This window comes from Gadus morhua, chromosome 8, assembly GCF_902167405.1.
Source record: "Gadus morhua chromosome 8, gadMor3.0, whole genome shotgun sequence".
Lineage (NCBI taxonomy): Eukaryota > Metazoa > Chordata > Actinopteri > Gadiformes > Gadidae > Gadus > Gadus morhua.
In genome coordinates this window covers 12816494-12834775 of record NC_044055.1, presented here as the reverse complement: position 1 = coordinate 12834775, position 18282 = coordinate 12816494, and the positions used below count along the sequence as shown (strand labels likewise).

Here is an 18282-nt window from a genome sequence, read left to right as displayed (position 1 = left end):
TCTGTTGTACGTGCATCTTTGTCTGTCTAACTTCCTGGTGTCATACAGCAGAGAGCAGACCTAAACATAGACGTACGTCGGTGTCTGTGGGATACACCAGCATGGTCTTCACCAACCCAATATGGCCGACATGTAAACAGACATAATAACATGTTAGTACGAACAAGGATCTCCAGGATGTCCTGTGAAGCGATTGTATGCATAGTACCGGATTCAGCTCAGAAACCATCAGATTCATTCCTTCAAAGGGATTATATTGGAGGAAATAAATTCAACAAAGTAGAATACATTTTTCTGACAGTGAGAGTACACAACAGTCGTCAGTCAAGTCAACTGAGCAGTTTTGGTTAGAATGACCTCTGGATTCTGAAATCAAAAGATTAACTTTGACATTTATACCTATGGCCACTAGAGGGCAGTGTTGGACCAGTGAGAGACCAGTGTTGAACCAGTGGGAGAGCAGTGTGGGACCAGTGAGAGACATATATTTATCAATGTAGTGATAATGAATGATGTCGGACTAAATAAAATATAACAAAATGCGTACAGTAATTGTTCATACTTTTAATCGTCTAAAATGTAATTAAAATTTGACCAGGAACGATAATACATTAATTTCCTAATGCTTTAAATATCTAATCTGATGAGAGAATTTAGTTTGAATAATTTAGTAACTCATTATTCAGCATGTAATAATGGTAAATTATCGTACATATTGAGAGTGTGTGGTTCTGTTGGCGGCGCACTTCGCTCCACAACCTGTCGCGAGCGTACCCCTCGAGCAGCTGTTCGGAGGATCTCGCGACGTCTCAGCCGTTGGACGAAGTTCTTGGCAGGTATATACAGTTTCTTACTTTATATATATATATTTATATATGTATATAATTACATGCAGTTTTTCTGACAAGTACTTATTCAGGCGTTCAATGTTATATTCGAGCTAAATGGTATAAGTGGTTGATCCAGAGTTACCGTTGGTCAGGGAAAACAGCATCATGAAGATTACCGGTTACCGTGTTCGTTTAAACTTAAAGGTTGGGTATGGAATTCTCTTTTTTGGCCATTTTTGCTAAATTACTTGAAACGTTATCATAACCCACTTACAGCCACAAAGAATTAAACAAGTCAATCATCTGTGGAACGGGCAGGGCTTGAAAAACTCCAGCCAATGATTTCCAGAACCACCGAGCGGCATTGGACAGTAAGTACGTCAATCATACGGTCGTACTGCACTCCCCCTTCCCTCTCGCCCGCTCCCCACGCGTGACCCTTCGTGCACGTACTCAAAGCTCGTGACCCAGAGCAAGATTCTGTTTGTTGTTATCCTGCGGTAGCTACTGGAGCTAGCTTACTAGCTAATCCACATTTGGACCTAGCACTAGAAGACAACCCTAAACTCTAACCTAGCTAGCCTGGCTCGCTCTCGCGCATCTGTGTTCGCGCTCGTGCATGATTGCGTGTCCATGTACTTGGAATGGGTGGAGTCAGAGTCAGCGTTGAAGGAGAGGGGGTAGGACCATTCGAGTTGTGTAATTTCAAAATCTGCTGGCGTTTCGCAAATCCCATACCCAACCTTTAATGACTCTCTACTCCTTTAGATCAAGACCTGCACAGCTCGATCTAAAGAAGTAGATACTGCCTACTTTGTAGGCCTACAACGTTAGAGGTCTACTGTGTAGGTCTACTACATCGCAGACCTACACCGTAGACCTAAAACGTAGAACTACTCCGTAGGCAGTATCTACTCCTATATCTACTCCTTTGGAATAGGCTGTGAAGGTTTTCTGTGTAGACCTACATAGTAGGCCTACACAGAAAACCCCTAATGTTGAAGGCCTGGCCTGGTCTACCCTACACAGTAGGCAGTATCTACTCATTAAGATCAAAAGGAGTACGTAGATATAAGAGTTGATACTGCCTACTGTGTAGCTATACGGTGTAGGCCTAGGGTGTAGGTCTGCTGTGTAGGCCGCTTACGGTGTAGGTCTGCTGTGTAGCCACTGCAAGACGTTATTTGTTATTTGACACAATGCTATTTTCTCTGTACAATTTGAAAACTCTGAAGATGCATTTGTACATTTGTGTTTTGTTGAATAATGAAATAACTCAACACAATATGTCCAACTATACCACAGTGCTATGAATATACATTTCCTTTATTGGTCTGAATATTGAAGAATGTTCATTCATTCATTCAGAAATGCATCACCAATGATAATCCACCTCCTCTTACACTCAGTGAACACAATCCCTTCAAAAATATCAGCTGATATCAGTGCGTGTAGTGGTGGCCCCGAAGTAATAATAACAGAACAGGACTTCACATGATGGCTGCACATCAAGGCAGCACCACATTTATTGTCAACGTAACACATTAGAATCAAAAAAATAAGGACAAACATGGCTGCCTCTTTCTGTTTGTCCACACAAACAGGAAGAAACCATCATTAACACTTCATATTATAACAAAATACAACAATGTTATCCAAATAAAACTTCATATTATTAAAAACCCAAACATAGGTACACTCCAGACACAGGTTGTTAAGTAGTCTCTAGTCTGCGACCAGGCCGTGCCACGCCTACACAGGCTCCTCCCCATGGCAGGTACACAGGCCCCTCCCCCACGGCAGGTACACAGGCCCCTCCCCCACGGCAGGTACACAGGCCCCTCCCTCACAGCAGGTAAACGGCAGGTGTGACCCCCATGTGTGATGCCCCATCTGTGACGTCCCAGGTTTGACGGCCTAGGTGTAGGTGTGACGACCCAGGTGTGAAAGCCCAGGTATGTTCTGGTCTATTACTAGGAAGCTCACACCACCTCTTACCCTGCTAACTAGAGCTAACCTTCAGAAGCTCTGTAAATGGGAAACACTGTTGAATGAGTCTAGACTCTGGGCTGTATCAGGTAACCCCTAATGTAACCCTCTGTCATCCACAAAGGTTTACATCAGGGGTTTTACCAACACTTAATTTATTACTTTTGATTAATTTATTACGGTTAATCTAATTTATAGATTAACCGTAACTTCTGTGCCCTTCACATTTATGCCTCTGTGTTGATCTCTAAATCTCTTATTTTCAAACCAAACCCAACATATCTCATGTTCCTCTTGCATTAACAATCTTTTGAACCCTCTGTAGTGTTTAAAAAAAGACCAGAAACAATGCCATCAGGTCCTTGTTGTGGTGCCAGGTAAGGGAGGGTTTGGTAGTGACTCTTGTGGGTGATACTGACTCTTGTGGGGTGGTAGTGATTTTTGTTGGGTGGTAGTGACTATTGTGGGGTGGCAGTGACTCTTTTGGGGTGGTACTGGTAGTGACTTTTGTTGGTTGGTAGTGACTCTTATGGGATGGTAGTGAGTAGAGACTATTGTGGGGTGGCAGTGACTCTTGTGGGGTTGCAGTGACTCTTGTGGGGTGGCAGTCACTCTTGTGGGGTGGTAGTGACTCCTGTGGGGTGGCTAGTGACCTGTGGGTGGTAGTGACTCTTGTGGGGTTGCAGTCGATCTTTTTGGTTGGCAGTGACTCTTTTGGGTTGGCAGTCACTCTTATGGGGTGGTAGGGACTCTTGTGGGGTGGCAGTAACTCTTTTGGATTGGCAGTCACTCTTATGGGGTGGTAGGGACTATTGTGGGTCGGCTAGTTACCTGTGGGTGGTAGTGGCTCAGGTAAAGCTGTTGGGTTGAGGCCCAGTGCTCATGTAGTTGAGGTCCAGTACGGAGTAGAAGAGGAGCCGATAGGGAGGAGGGGCTTGGGTCGAGGGGGGGCAAGACGTGTCCAGTTATGCACCATTCAGGCTCAGGTCTTAATCATGTGTCTGCAGGTTCTCTGTGTTTGGTGTGGAGGATTGAGTCCATGGGGACGGGGTCATGTTGGGAGGCTGTGTCGTCGGCGGGGTCGTGTAGACGTGTGTGGCGACCGTTGACCCTGGATCAGCTCAGGAACAGGTGCTTGTCCCTCTGGAGACCCCTAATGGAGGACAACCAAATGAATCACCTGTACTCCTCATGACGGCGTGTCCTGCTGCTAGCACGGTGGAGCTACCTACCTACCCGCTGCCGTGGTACTCAGAGCTCCAGTCCAAGCCCTGCGGCCCAGGCCGCCCCAGCTGGTGGTAGTCCGCTGGAGAGGACATCATCCCTCTGCTGCTCAGCATACCTCCTCCCATTGGCTGGTACTCTGACTGGAGAGAGTGGGGGTAGCCCTGGGGGAGGAAACACCAGAGACCCCATGATCAGGACCATGTCTTTCTATGGGGTGCATCTATTGAGTCCTCTGTGTTTCCATCGCCCCTTCTACACATGCAGTCTTACCCTGCCAGTTGGGTAGCACTTCCTGTATGGGTAATGTGTGAATGGGAACTGGCCTCTTATACCGATCAAAAGACACCACTGAGGACGTGTATGAATCCACCTCGGTTTATCTTCACGTGCCAACACTTTTCAGGTGATCCCATATACCAATGCAGCTTATTTTGTCTGCAAACACCCTCCGTTTCTAAGTATGGGTGGAAAGTGGAATAATTCTGAAATATTGCTTGGCCCGTCCAGCTATGAAAAGGTGTGAACAGTAAATGTTGCAGAACATAGCTGCATGTGCGAATAGTGACAGTCACTAGCATTGTTGAAAGGTTATCCCAGTAATTAACAGGGAATAATGTGGGAAAGAAGCTTATGTATGTGAGTGCATATATAAATGTATATATATTTATATATGTTGTTGTTGTGTGCGTGTGTGTGTGCGTGTGCGTGTGTTTTTGTGTGTTTGGAAAGGAGAGAGAAGGAAGACAAAAGGGAGAGCTGAGAGGAGGTGAGGGAGAGGGGGTGGTGTATATGTCAGGGGTGGGGTGAGGAAGAGGGGGAGGTGTGTGTGTGTGAGGGGGAGGGGGAGATGTAAGTTTGTGTGTGTGTTTGTGAGGGGAAAGTGTAAACAGTAGTTATCTTAATGGCAACACACGCCACAGCCTCCCCTTACCTCACAGAGAGGGGGGGGGGGAGGGAGAGAGGGAGGGAGGGAAGGAGGGAGAGAGAGAGAGGGAGAGAGAGGGAGAGGGAGAGGGAGAGAGCGTGGGCCCTGAGTATCTCTATGTTCATGTATCTTATGATCTGTTTGTGTTTGGTTGCAGCTTAGCTATATGTGAGTGTTGGTGTGTGCGTGTGTGAGAATGTTGGTGTGTGAGTGTGTATCAGAAAAGAATAAAGAGCAGGACAGCAGGTGGTTAGGCCCCACCGACCCCCTCCCACCCTCCCCCTCCTCACCTATTCATCCATTGTTTGGCAAATTCTTCTCCTTCACTCCTTCACAAAGACCCCATCTGCCTCTTTTGTCTCTCTTTCACTCACCCCCACCTCTCTCTCTCTCTCTCCGACTCTCTCTCTCCCTCTCTCACCCCCTCTCCCTCTCTCTCTCTCCCACACCCCCCTCTCCCTCTCTCTCTCTTCCCATCCCTCTCTCTCTCTCCCTCTTTCTCCCCCCCCCCCCCCTCTCTCTCCCCCCCCTCTCATAATTCCCCAAAAGAAGAACAACACAAGTTTGGAGCTTGTTTTGTTTGCTCTCCCCCCTCCCCTCTCTCCCTCTCCCTGCTATAGAGGGGGGGAGTAGTGGATTATGAGGTCTGCAGGGTTTAACACACTCCAAAAGGGGGATAAAGAGTCTGGCAACCCCTCCCTTTCTTCTGGTCCAACTTATTCAATCCAGCCCCCCCCCCGGACCCATCCTCTCCCCTGGTGACCCGGGACCTGGAGGAGGAACAGGGCTTGCCCCCTTCAACGCCAGCAATCCCCCCTAAACCTCTAGTGGGTAGGGGTCCAGTGTGTAGTGGTCTAGTGGGTAGTGGTCTAGTGTGTAGTGGTCCAGTGTGTACTGGTCCAGTGTGTACTGGTCTACTGTCTAGTGGTCCAGTGTGTACTGGTCTACTGTGTAGTGGTCTACTGTGTAGTGGTCCAGTGTGTAGTGGTCCAGTGTGTAATAATAATAATAATAATAATAATAATACATTTAATTTAGAGGCGCCTTTCAAGACACCCAAGGTCAACTTACAGAGCATATAGTCATCATACATCGTTTAAAAAAAAACAAGAAATTGTGGAAAATAAATAAATAAACATACTAAATAAAAAATAAAAAATAAATATAACAAAAACAAGACAAAAACAAGTGGTCTAGTGTGTAATGGTCTAGTGTGTAGTGGTCTAGTGTGTAGAGGTCATGTGTGTAGTGGTCCAGTGTGTAGTGGTCCAGTGTGTAGTGGTCCAGTGTGTAGTGGTCCAGTGTAGTGGTCTAGTGTGTAGTGGTCCAGTGTGGAGAGGTCTAGTGTGTAGTGGTCCAGTGTAGTGGTCCAGTGTGTAGAGGTCCAGTGTAGAGGTCCAGTGTGTAGAGGTCCAGTGTGTAGTGGTCCAGTGTAGTGGTCTAGTGTGGGTCCTGGGGTCTCACCTGAGTGATGGCAGCAGGGTGGGCCAGGCCCAAGGGGTGTCCCGCCAGCTGCTGCTGCATGTGGCTATGATGTGGGCTATGGTGGAGGTTAGGGTGGAGGTTCTGATGGGGGTTCTGGAGGTGGCTGTGGTGCTGCTGCTGCTGCTGCTGCTGGTGGCTGTGGTGGTGGGGGCTGTGCAGCCCCCCCAGGAGGGCCTGGCTGTGTAGCGGCGGGCTGAGTTGGTGTGGAGGTGGAGAGGCTGTGGAGAGGCTGCCCACAGACAGAGCCCCCTGGTGGGGGAGGTTTGGCCTGGGGGCCGCCCCCCTGGAGGACAGCGCCTGGAGCTGGAGCTGGGAGTGCATGGGCAGGTGGGGGCTGAGGCTCGGGCTGTGGGAGGGGATTGGTGGGCCGTGGGGGTGGGGGTGGGGGTGAGGGTAAGGTGGGTATACCCCTGAGTGGTGGGTGGCAGGGTGCTGTTGCCCTGGGTGGGAGGGGTGATGTTGTTGCCCTTGGTGACCAGAGTGTTGACCTTGGTTACCAGGATGTGAGGGGTGATGTTGTTGCCCTTGGTTACCAGGATGTGAGGGGTGATGTTGTTGCCCTTGGTTACCAGGATGTGAAGGGTGATGTTGTTGCCCTTGGTTACCAGGATGTGAGGGGTGATGTTGTTGCCCTTGGTTACTAGGATGTTGCCCTTGGTGACCAGGGTGAGAGGGGTGTTGTTGCCCTTGGTTTCCAGCGTGTGGGGGGTGTTGTTGCCCTTGGTTACCAGCATGTGAGGGGTGTTGTTGCCCTTGGTTACCAGTGTGTGACGGATGATGTTGTTGCCCTTGGTTACCAGGGTTTGAGGGGTGTTGTTGCCCTTGGTTACCAGGGTGTGAGGGGTGATGTTGCCCTGGGTGACCAGGGTGTGAGGGGTGTTGTTGCCCTGGGTGACCGGGGTGTGATGGTTGCTGTTGCCCTTGGTGACCAGGGTGTGATGGTTGCTGTTGCCCTGGGTGACCCGGGTGTGAAGTCGGTTGCCCTGGGTGACCAGGGTGTGATGGTTGCTGTTGCCCTGGGTGACCAGGGTGTGATGGTTGTTGCCCTTGGTTACCAGGGTGTGAGGGGTGATGTTGCCCTGGGTGACCAGGGTGTGATGATTGCTGTTGCCCTGGGTGACCGGGGTGTGATGGTTGCTGTTGCCCTGGGTGACCGGGGTGTGAGGGTTGTTGTTGCCCTGGGTGACCGGGGTGTGATGGTTGTTGTTGCCCTGGGTGACCAGGGTAGGTGGAGGGTTTAGATGTAAACATGGCCGGGGAGGGGGAGGGGGAGGAGGAGAGCGGGGGCTTCATGTCTGAGGGATCGTTGTAGCTCTGGAAGGACAGAAGGACACATCTGTTGGTTTACATTCACAACCAAATGACTACTTAACCAGGGAACGCTGAACCCTCGGGTTAGCACGGCCTGATAACCCTTGGCGGGGAAACCCCCATTACGGGACCCGGCTCCCTGTTAACGGGGTCTCCCCCCTGGAGTTCCCCCTCTGCGTTAGCGTGACCACCAAGGTCCACGCGGTCCCTACCTGGGAGACGAGGCTTGCTCTGTACGCCGCCAGCTGTTTGAGGTACTCCTTCTTAGCCGTCTCTGTCCTCTTCTTATACTCCTGAGGGTACAAGACAAACGTGTTGGAGTGATAGAGTCCTGAACACACGCACCAAGTTAAGCCCAGTTCAGATTTGCGACGCAACTGCTTGCAACTCGCAGCTCCTTGCGACTCCTTGCGAGGAGACGGGCTAAGACATTCAAAAAACTGGGCAGTTCACACTGCTGCACCGGGCAGCGATGTCAGGCGGTTTCCCTAGCAACTTTGAACGCTCTGGCACAGCTGAGAGCCGCAACAGCATCAGCATCATGCTAAAAAGTATCCTAACTTAGGTTTGAGATTAGGTTTGTATCTAGTCTCCGTGCGCAACCCCGCCAAACTTGAGATAAGACGGTGTTATAGTCGGGCATGCCAAGCCGTGACCGAACCGGCTTGAGAGTTTAAAAATGCCTAATGACAGCAAGTTAGAAAGCCGAGAATATGGAGCCGCAGTTGGGTAGGCCTGCCTCAGCGGCAGAAACAGGGTGCCTACGCCAATCTTTGTAGAGAGCCTTCTACGGGCAAAAACTGTTTGTTTATTTTTATTGATCCCCTTCAAGAATTTGTGTGTAAAGGGGTGGGTCTAGGCTATATTCTCGCCTTTCTCCTTTGTAAAGCCCACTGTAGGGGCTATTGCTTTTTGGCCGATACTGAGCCCATTCCTTGATTTGTTCTCCCGCAGCACTCCAAACAAATAATTTCGTTCCAATGTTCATCCAATCTACTCCAATAGTGGTCCGGCATTGAGTTTAAATCCAACTCTAACGAATAAATGGTCCAGTTTTAAGTTTCATAGAATATTTATACATTCCCAGGGCATGTTAAATAAGTGCATGCCCCGCCAGTCGTAACACACTTGTAAAATGCAGTCGTCGATTTATGGAATGGGTTATTTCATAGGCTACATCATCACAAACGAAAATTGAGAACTAATCAAATAAATAACAGATTAGTAATACTGGAATGGCTACTTTTTGGTTGAACACATTTGAACTAAATATTTATGATCCCCCAATGTTGACCTGAAGTTGGCGCCACTGATTGGTAGACTGTCGGAAGGGCGGTAGGCCTACTAAAAGGTGTCGGAATGGCCGCATGTTGGAAGGGCCGCATGTAACCATAACAACAGTTATGTCAACGTTATGTCTGTTACGGTACAAGTCGTTCTGTGCTGTGTCCTGATTGGCTGAAGAGAAATAGCTATATCGTTGCATTCTAAAACTGGACCTGGCGATTTGACATGTTCAATCTCTGGCGACCCCTTGCGACTCCTTGCAACGGCATCAGCCACGCTGCAACGACCAGTTCACACTGCTGCAACTTTTCCCCTTTGACGTTCCAAAACAGACTTGTGCAAGTCGTTACGAGGCAAATCTTTGGTCTGAACTGGGCTTTAGAGTGACAGAGCCCTGAACACACACACACCAAGTTAGAGTGCAGAACACACACGCACACCAAGTTAGAGTGACAGAGGCCTGGACACACTCACAAACGTGTTGGAGTGACAGAGCCCTGAACACACACACACACACACACACACACACGTGTTGGAGTGACAGCTCCTACCTGCTTCTGCTCCTCCCCCAGGCCATCCCACATGGAGGCCACTATCTTGGAGACCTCTCCGAAGGTGGCGTTGGGGTTCTGGGCCTTGATGTTGGCCTGCGTGTCCCTGAAGAAGAGGGCGTAGGCCGACACGGGCTTCACCGGCTCGTTGGGGTCCTTCCTCTTCTTCTTCTTTGGTGTTTTGGCTTTCTTAGGAGTGTCGAAGGCTGCTGGTCTCTTCTCCCCTATCACCACGCCCCCCTGAGGAGACAAGACACTGGGTCAGACCCCCAGGCCTCCTTCACAGCCAACTGAGCTCACCATGTATAATCCACTCATCAGTTTTTCCTTTCATTTCGGAAACGGTTAAGTTTGTTATTTGAACAGCGCTTCAGAAAGCGGCAGCAGTGTGTTTTGTTTCAAGGAGCTCCGTGTCTCTGATCTCCTACAGCTTTGTGGAACGTATGGAAGTCTTTCAAATAACTATACAACAGGAAAAGATGGTTTGTAGGCCTACATCATGCAAAGTTTCAAAGAAATAGCACCAGCACTATTCAAGAGCAGGCAAAGTAAAATCATGGACCGGAGAAACCCCGGAAAAGCATCTCAGTACCTCAGTACCTGGAGGACATTTTCAAATGGAGAATTAGCTGCTGAGTAAGTCAATAGTTAACCTCCTCCCTGGTTTGGGATTAGTCCTACGATGTTCTAACTGGACAATACAACAGTCCCGCCTTGTTCCCTGTTTGGGGAGGGACATATTGGAGAGAACCTCCTTCTAGGGGACACAGCTTCAGGAAATGTTCTTGTACCTTACACACTCTTTACTTTTTTAGTCTGTGGGTGACTATGTGTGTGGGTGACTGTGTGTGTGTGTGTGTGTGGTGGACTGTGTGTATGTGTGTGTGTGTGTGTGTGTGTGTGTGTGTGTGTGTGTGTGTGTGTGTGTGTGTGTGTGTGTGTGTGTGTGTGTGTGTGTGTGTGTGTGTGTGTGTGTGTGTGTGTGTGTGTGCGTGTAGTACCCTCAGTGAGTCGTCATTCTCGTCCTCATGCACAGAGCTGGAGGGAGAGGGTGTGGCCGATTTACTTCCTGGTGGGGAGGGTGAGTGGTTGGTAGCGAGCCCCAGTTGGGATTGGTTGATGGTGGTCAGCTGACCCTGCTGGCTCAGACCTGATTGGCTCCTGGGCCCCAGGGCTGCGTCGATTGGCTGCTGGCTGCTGGTGAAGCGGGAGTCAGAGTTCACCATCTGCTGCATCTGGGGACGATGAGGAGGAGGAGGATGAAGATGATGGATCTGCAACCATCACATAATGTAGTCTTCGTATGGACTTACATTATTCACCTCTTGTAATTGGTTTATACTGGTTCTAGCTGGCTACGACCAGCTCTACGCTGGGAGAAACTAATTATATTTGTGTTGAATTACTTTATCCTCTCCCCCAGATTGTAGATAGATAGAGTGATAGATAGATAGAGTGATATCGATCGATCGATTCAGATGTCTGTCTGGGAGGTTTTATCTATCTATATTATTACATCTCTTCCTCTGAACATGAGGATGAGATGTATGTTCACTACACACTAAACACACAAAGTAAATATATTCATAAACTATACACATAACGCACAGATACGCATGCATGTGTCCACACAGACGTTATCTCAAGATCTACCACCCCACTCCCTCTACCCACCAGCCAGCCCTGGTCGCCAAGCAACCAGAATTCATGAGCCGGCAGTAAATGGATGAGAGAGAGAGAGAGAGAGAGAGAGAGAGAGAGAGAGAGAGAGAGAGAGAGAGAGAGAGAGAGAGAGAGAGAGAGAGAGAGAGAGAGAGAGAGAGAGAGAGAGAGAGAGAGAGAGAGAGAGAGAGAGAGAGAGAGAGAGAGAGAGAGAGAGAGAGAGAGAGAGAGAGAGAGAGAGAGAGAGAGAGAGAGAGAGAGAGAGAGAGAGAGAGAGAGAGAGAGAGAGAGAGAGTGGGAGAGACTTGCAGGAGAACGATTTAAAGAGAAAGAAAGTAAGAGTCATAGGGATAAATTTCTTGCCTCAACTTTAAATCACCACTAATGATCGGTCGATGCCTGAAAGACCATCAGGTACCTTGTCATGGTCACCATGCCCAGAGCGAAGGACATTCTGGAGGTTAACACCTTTAAATGTTTCTCACATACTCTGACTGCATCCATAGCGATCCATTACATTCATCGACCTATAGTTATCATCATCTGTTACACCTTTTGATCATTCATCACCACAGCACTCAGCGCTACAAGCAAAGGTTTACTGGCACACATAATACTGCTTTATAATCATCCAACAGGGACCTCAGAAAACATCCACGGATTAAAGAACGCTCCAATCGCCCTCCAGAAAGCCCATTTATAAAGGCCCCTTGGATTAAAGGTGAACTCTGTTGTAATGGATCCTCTCAATACAGGGGATGCTTGGGTGGAGGACGCAGCATTAGCTCGGTTCCACTGTGAGGTGGAGGGTTGACCGTCTGGTTGGGAATGGCTGCGTATTGGCGTGGTGACGGATGTCAATAGTGGGGGAGACAAAGACAGCGGATCTCCTTCCTGTTTCCTCTAGATGAGTCTTATTTTAGGAGCAGTGACACGGGGAACAGATCACTATGGAAACGATCATATAGAACTATCGGCAGGCCTCCCTCCCAGACGTGATTAGCTCCCGGTTCCTCACCACAGACAGGGTGCTGGTGGCGGGGCTGCTGCCCTCCTGGGAGAAGGGGTCTCCGTCGTGGCCCGGCCCCCCGTGCTGGGCCCTCATGGGCTGCAGGTGGTAGGGGTGGTGGTGCTGGGGCGGCAGGCCGTGGGGGGCCAGGGGGTGGTACGCCCCGTGGGCGTGGTCCGGCTGAGTGGGCGGAGTGATGGGGGGGATGTTGAAGTCCTCATCGCCCAGAGAGAAGGGCTGGGAGAGAGAGGGGAGAGAGAGGTTAGTGCAGACAGGGGAGAGAGAGGTTAGTACAGACAGGGGAGAGAGAGGGGAGAGAGAGGTTAGTGAAGACAGGGGAGAGAGAGGGGAGAGAGAGGTTAGTACAGACGGGAGAGAGAGGGGAGAGAGAGGTTAGTACAGACAGGGGAGAGAGAGGGGAGAGAGAGGTTAGTACAGACAGGGGAGAGAGAGGTTAAGGTTAGTACAGACAGGGGAGAGAGAGGTTAGTACAGATAGGGGAGAGAGAGGCGAGAGAGAGAGGATAGTACAGACAGTTTCCACTAATTACAGTTGTGGAGCGACTTCCAAGTATGTTTGAAGCTATAGGGTTCATACCAATCACATGTATGTATCACATGTAGGTATCACATGCATACACATAGGACCTATTCCAATGATAAAGTAGAGCAGGGATGGAGAGAGTCAGTGATGTGAGAGAATGTCTTCATGCTAATGTGATGGAGAATCTTCTTGATGGAGTCTGACAGGCTGCTGGACCCTGATCTCTCCTCTCCCTCTCTCTCCTCTCCCTCTCTCTTCTCTCCCTCTTTCTCCTCTCCCTCTCTCTCTTCTCTCTCCCTCTCTCGTCTCCCTGCCTATCCTCTCTCTCTCTCCTCTCCCTCACTCTCCTCTCTCTCCATCTATCTCCTCTCCCTCCCTCTCCCTCTCTCTCCATCTCTCCCCTCTCCTTCTCTGTGCTCTCCCTCTCTCCTTCTCTGTGCTCTCCCTCTCTCCTTTCCTTCTCTGCACTCCCACCCTTCAGTTCTGCCCTGGAGCAGCCCTCATCCAGAAAACCAGGGGTCAACCAGGGCCCCACGCCTCTGTTTGGCTCACCAACACATAACTAGTAAGCATGTATCGCTCCTCAATGTACACAGTATCACCGTGACAGATAAGTCACATTAGTGTAATGCTATGCAAGGGGTGTATATACTCATCCTCCAAGTTAAATTAAATTGGCCCATTTAGGAGTCAATAGAATAGTCTGATTGTAATTGTAGCAGAGTACCACAGCAGCTCCCTGTTACTGCTATCCAAAACGCAGCCACACCGGCAGAGATCTGAGGTGTGACTCGGTCTTCTGATGGTTCTGAGGGTCTGATGGTTCTGATGGTTCTGATGGTCTGATAGTCTGATGATTCTGAGGGTCTGATGGTTCTGATGGTTCTAATCTCTCAGACGGGCCCAGGCCTCCTGTCTTGCGTTCTTTGTCCTGCTTGTCGCAGGTAGGGTGGACCTCTACCTGCTGTAGTCCCTCAGTGGTTTGACCACTCAGACTGGTCCATCAGAGACTTGAAGCATGAGGTACCACTGCTGGCCAATCAGAATACCGGTTAAACAATACAATCTTATAGTGGCTCACTGGATACATAACTAAACTACTGTAACTAACTACTGGGTCATAACTAGACAACTGTAACTAACTACTGAATCATAGACAACTGTAACTAATAACAAGAACTTGCGTTCTTTGTCCTGCCTGTGGTTCCCCCTGGGCTGGGGTGGACCTCTACCTGCTGTAGTCCCTCAGTGGTTTGACCACTCAGACTGGTCCATCAGAGACTTGTAGCATGAGGTACCACTGCTTTAGTCCACCTAGCTTCTCAAAGGATCGGGGTGACTTTCACATTGTGAACCGATCTGTGTCTTGTATACGAGTTTATTCTGAAAGAGTTTCAAGATATCTGCCAGTCTGTCCCTCGTCCAGTCTGTGTATATTGGGACATCTCTGCATGATCTCTCCCCCCCTTCTCTGTCTCTGCATGTTCACTCTGTCCATCCACTAGCCTGCTTCCTGTGTTCTGAGCTCATACACACAAACATACACGAAAACACATACAAACGCGCATTCTCTCAGCCACACACACACTTCCCATAGTGGTTCATCCTTAACGTGTTTATCAGGATGGTTTTAGGATAGGTTTTGGCTAGCATGGGAAGATATGAGTATAAAAGAGCTTATCTATGAGAATGTTAGCTTAGCGAGAAATTTAGCTATGAGTGGGTTAGCTGAGAGAGTGTTTAGCTTTGAGAGGGATGGCTATGAGAGTGTGAATTTATAAGGCATGGCTAAGCTAGAGAGGGTTTTACCAAGCAGTTAGCTAGGAGGGTCTTAGCTTAGCTTGAGAGAGCTTAGCTAGGAGAGTGTGTATCAATGGGAGGGTTAGCTTAGCTAGAGAGGGTTTACCCAGGGCAGCCGGTGTGTGTCGTTGCTCTCCCTCCTCCAAGGAGCAGCCAGGGTAGGCGGAGTCAGCTTGCTGGGGGGGAGGGGCGGCTGTGGTACACGAAACTATGGGAACACACACACACACACACACACACACACACACACACACACACACACACACACACACACACACACACACACACACACACACACACACACACACACACACACACACACACACACACACACACACACACACACACACGGGTCAGAAGGGCAAGACCAGGAGGTAAGGGAAGGTCAAATAAAATTGTTGAGGACCAAGTGGGAGTGGGTGAAGAACACGGTCTGCTATCAGCCTCTAGTCCAAGACTTCTAGTGATCCCTCAGCTTCAACATGACTCAACATTAGGGCTGGGCGATATGGACAAAATCTTATATCACGATATGAGTAATTTTATATCACGATATGGATATATATCACGATATGGTATTTTTGAAGTAAATTAAAATAATAAATGGCTTAAAATAACCATACTTCACATTTGATCAGTTTTTTCTTTTATTTTGAACTTGAATTTCCATGCTTACAAAGGAGTAAGTAGCGAACAATCTGTCATTAACTGCAGTGTCATATAGTGCAAACATCTTGTAAACATTGAACTGTTTTTTCAATACAAATAACTTTTTTTTTTAAAGGTGTGCTTCACACCTGCCTGGCTGTCAGTCAGTGCAGTGTAATATAAAATAAAAATCACAGCATCACACAAATATTTTAAACACTAATTATACACTTATAAAATAAAGTTATGTGCTGTGCAAATAGCTGGTGGTAAAAATAGAACTGTTTCTTCAATACAAATTAGATTTTTTTTCAAGTTAACAGGCGAGTCTCACACCTGCCTTGCTTCAGTCAGTGCAGTGCAATATAAAAAAAAAAAAAATTAATTTTTTTTTTTTTTTTTTTCTCTCTCGGTATTAACGATATGGCCAAATCTCTCCCGGTAGACACTTTCATATCGTCCACGGTATGATATCGTCATATCGCCCAGCCCTACTCAACATCTAAAGAACAACAACACTGCTACTACCACAACATAACAACTCCATAGCCACAACACCGCTACTACAACAACACAAAAGCTCCATAGCAACAACACCACCACAACAACACAAAAGCTCCTTAGCAAAAACACCACTACTAGGCAACACAACTCCTTAGCAACAACACAGTAGCAGTACATACATATTGGTGTATTTTGTGTATAATATATCGTTTTAAACATTCCAAACACTCCCAGCACCTTTTGGAGTACAGCTCGTATGAATAAAACATCAAATCACTGATTCCAATACTACATCATATTCCCCACCATACTGTACCTGCTGCATAATGCATGAGACGGCCCTTACTTATTAATATGGGCTTTGTTTTGCACTGTGGGAATTCTCTACCAGTACCCACACACTCACACACACGCACACACACACACACACACACACACAACCACACACGCGCATGTACACTCACACACAAGCGCACACAACCACACACACACACACCCACGCAACCACAGGCACGCACCCACAACCACACACCGACACACACGCAAACACAACCAGACATGCACATGCATACACACACAAGCACACAGACACGCACGCTGAATCCTCTAGAGCTTCAAAAGGCCCTTGGAAGGCAGCTAGATAATCTAGTTGGACCCAAGACCATATATAGACTGAACCGCCATTTTAGCTTCTTAACTCTGCTGGTTGCTAGTTGACTGCTAGCTCGATGCATTTATACGAAATCAATCAGAGTATCAGGAACTAATACTCTAATACTAAAACTGATGACCTCAACATTGCCTTGTCTGTTGCCATTGATTCAGTTGCTCCGTACGTAACTAAAAAACGAACATTGAAAAAACCAGCTCCTTGGTTTGATGCAGAAACTCGCATTTTGAAGCGAAATTGCAGGATCCTTGAACGCAAATGGCGCTCGACTAAACTTGAGGTCTTTCATCTTGCATGGCATAATAGTCTGATCACCTATAAGGGCGCGCTGACTATCGCCAGGAACGCCTACTTTTCTAGTATCATTAATTTGAATAGAAATAATCCTAAATTTCTTTTTGACACGGTGAGGAGTCTCACTCAGAAACAGAATCAGACCGTAGGCTCCTCGATTTCGGCAGGTGAATTTATGGATTTCTTTGAGAATAAGATTCAATCAATTAGAGAGGAAATTGATGCTTACCGGGCGGCTAATCCTACACATCCTGTGGGGCAGGATGGGGTTCTGCCAAATAGGATGGTGAATTCTGACGCAACTCTTTTGGAGTTTAAGGCGATTTCCTTGGTGGAACTTGAAAGGGTGATAAAGGCCTCAAAGCCAACAACTTGTGTGTTGGATCCGCTCCCTTCTAGGGTTCTTAAGGATCTTTTTCCAACGGTGGGGCCTGTTATCCTCTTGCTTATGAATCTTTCGTTTTCAACAGGAATTGTTCCTTCCAATTTCAAGGCTGCGGTGTTAAAACCGCTACTTAAAAAGCCTGGCCTAGATCCTGAATTAGTCAGGAACTATCGGCCTATATCGAATCTGCCCTTCTTGTCTAAGGTACTGGAAAGGATTGTAGCAAAGCAAATTGTTGACTATTTGGCGAGGAATAATCTCTTCGAACCTTTCCAGTCGGGGTTCAGGAATTTCCACTCAACTGAAACTGCTATTACAAGAGTTGTAAATGACATCCTTCTTGCTTTGGATAAAAATACAAGCACAATGCTTGTGATGTTGGATCTGAGCGCTGCGTTTGATACGATTGACCATAGCACTCTTCTCCACCGTCTTGAACACTATGTTGGTTTCGGGGGTACGGCTCTTGGTTGGCTTGAATCGTACCTCACAGATAGAACCCAATTTGTGCTTCATGAGGGTGCAGAATCGAAGCATTGTAAGTTGCGCTTTGGCGTACCACAAGGGTCGGTTCTTGGTCCATTGCTTTTTGCAATTTATATGCTTCCCCTCGGTGACGTTATCCGCGGCTTCGGAATTAGTTTCCATTGCTATGCGGATGACACCCAGCTCTACATTCCTGTAGATTCCGGGGATTCTGCCCAGATTCAAAAGGTTGAGTCTTGTTTGGCTGCTGTGAAGGGCTGGATGTCACAAAACTTCCTACAGCTTAATTCTGGGAAGACGGAGCTGATGATTATCGGCTCGAAGCGGGACCGGGAAAAGTTTGAGGATGTCTCTCTGTGGTTGGATGGCTTCGCCATCCCACAGAGTGCATCCGTCAGAAATCTTGGTGTCTTGTTTGACCCTCAACTATGCTTTGATCAGCATATAAGAAGTATAACTAGAATTGCCTTTTTCCATTTGAGAAACATTGCAAGAATCAGATCAATGTTATCTGAAGTGGATGCAGAGACACTGATTCATGCGTTTGTCTCGTCAAGACTGGACTATTGCAATGCATTGTTCTCGGGATTACCGAACTCTACTATAAAGAGTCTACAGCTGGTACACAATGCGGCAGCTAGATTGCTGACCAGAACGAGAAAGTTTGATCATATTA

At 47.9% G+C, this 18282-nt stretch overlaps 1 protein-coding gene across 3 annotated transcripts in view; it reads right to left on the bottom strand.

Moving 5' to 3' along the window:
* Positions 1 to 2319: 2319 nt before the first annotated feature.
* The window catches only part of tox (thymocyte selection-associated high mobility group box), a 26503-nt gene continuing 10540 nt past the window's right edge, over positions 2320 to 18282 (bottom strand). The window contains exons 3-10 of one of the 3 annotated variants that reach the window (XM_030364301.1): positions 14726 to 14827; positions 12286 to 12513; positions 10607 to 10840; positions 9606 to 9845; positions 7980 to 8060; positions 6436 to 7770; positions 4052 to 4207; positions 2320 to 3972 (exon numbers count right to left, since the gene is read on the bottom strand). In XM_030364301.1, coding sequence (XP_030220161.1) covers positions 4052 to 4207; positions 6436 to 7770; positions 7980 to 8060; positions 9606 to 9845; positions 10607 to 10840; positions 12286 to 12513; positions 14726 to 14827 — 2376 coding nt within the window. In that variant the 3' untranslated portion in view covers positions 2320 to 3972. The remainder of the gene's footprint in view (positions 3973 to 4051; positions 4208 to 6435; positions 7771 to 7979; positions 8061 to 9605; positions 9846 to 10606; positions 10841 to 12285; positions 12514 to 14725; positions 14828 to 18282) is intronic. The other 2 variants (XM_030364300.1, XM_030364302.1) reach the window with 2 other exon arrangements.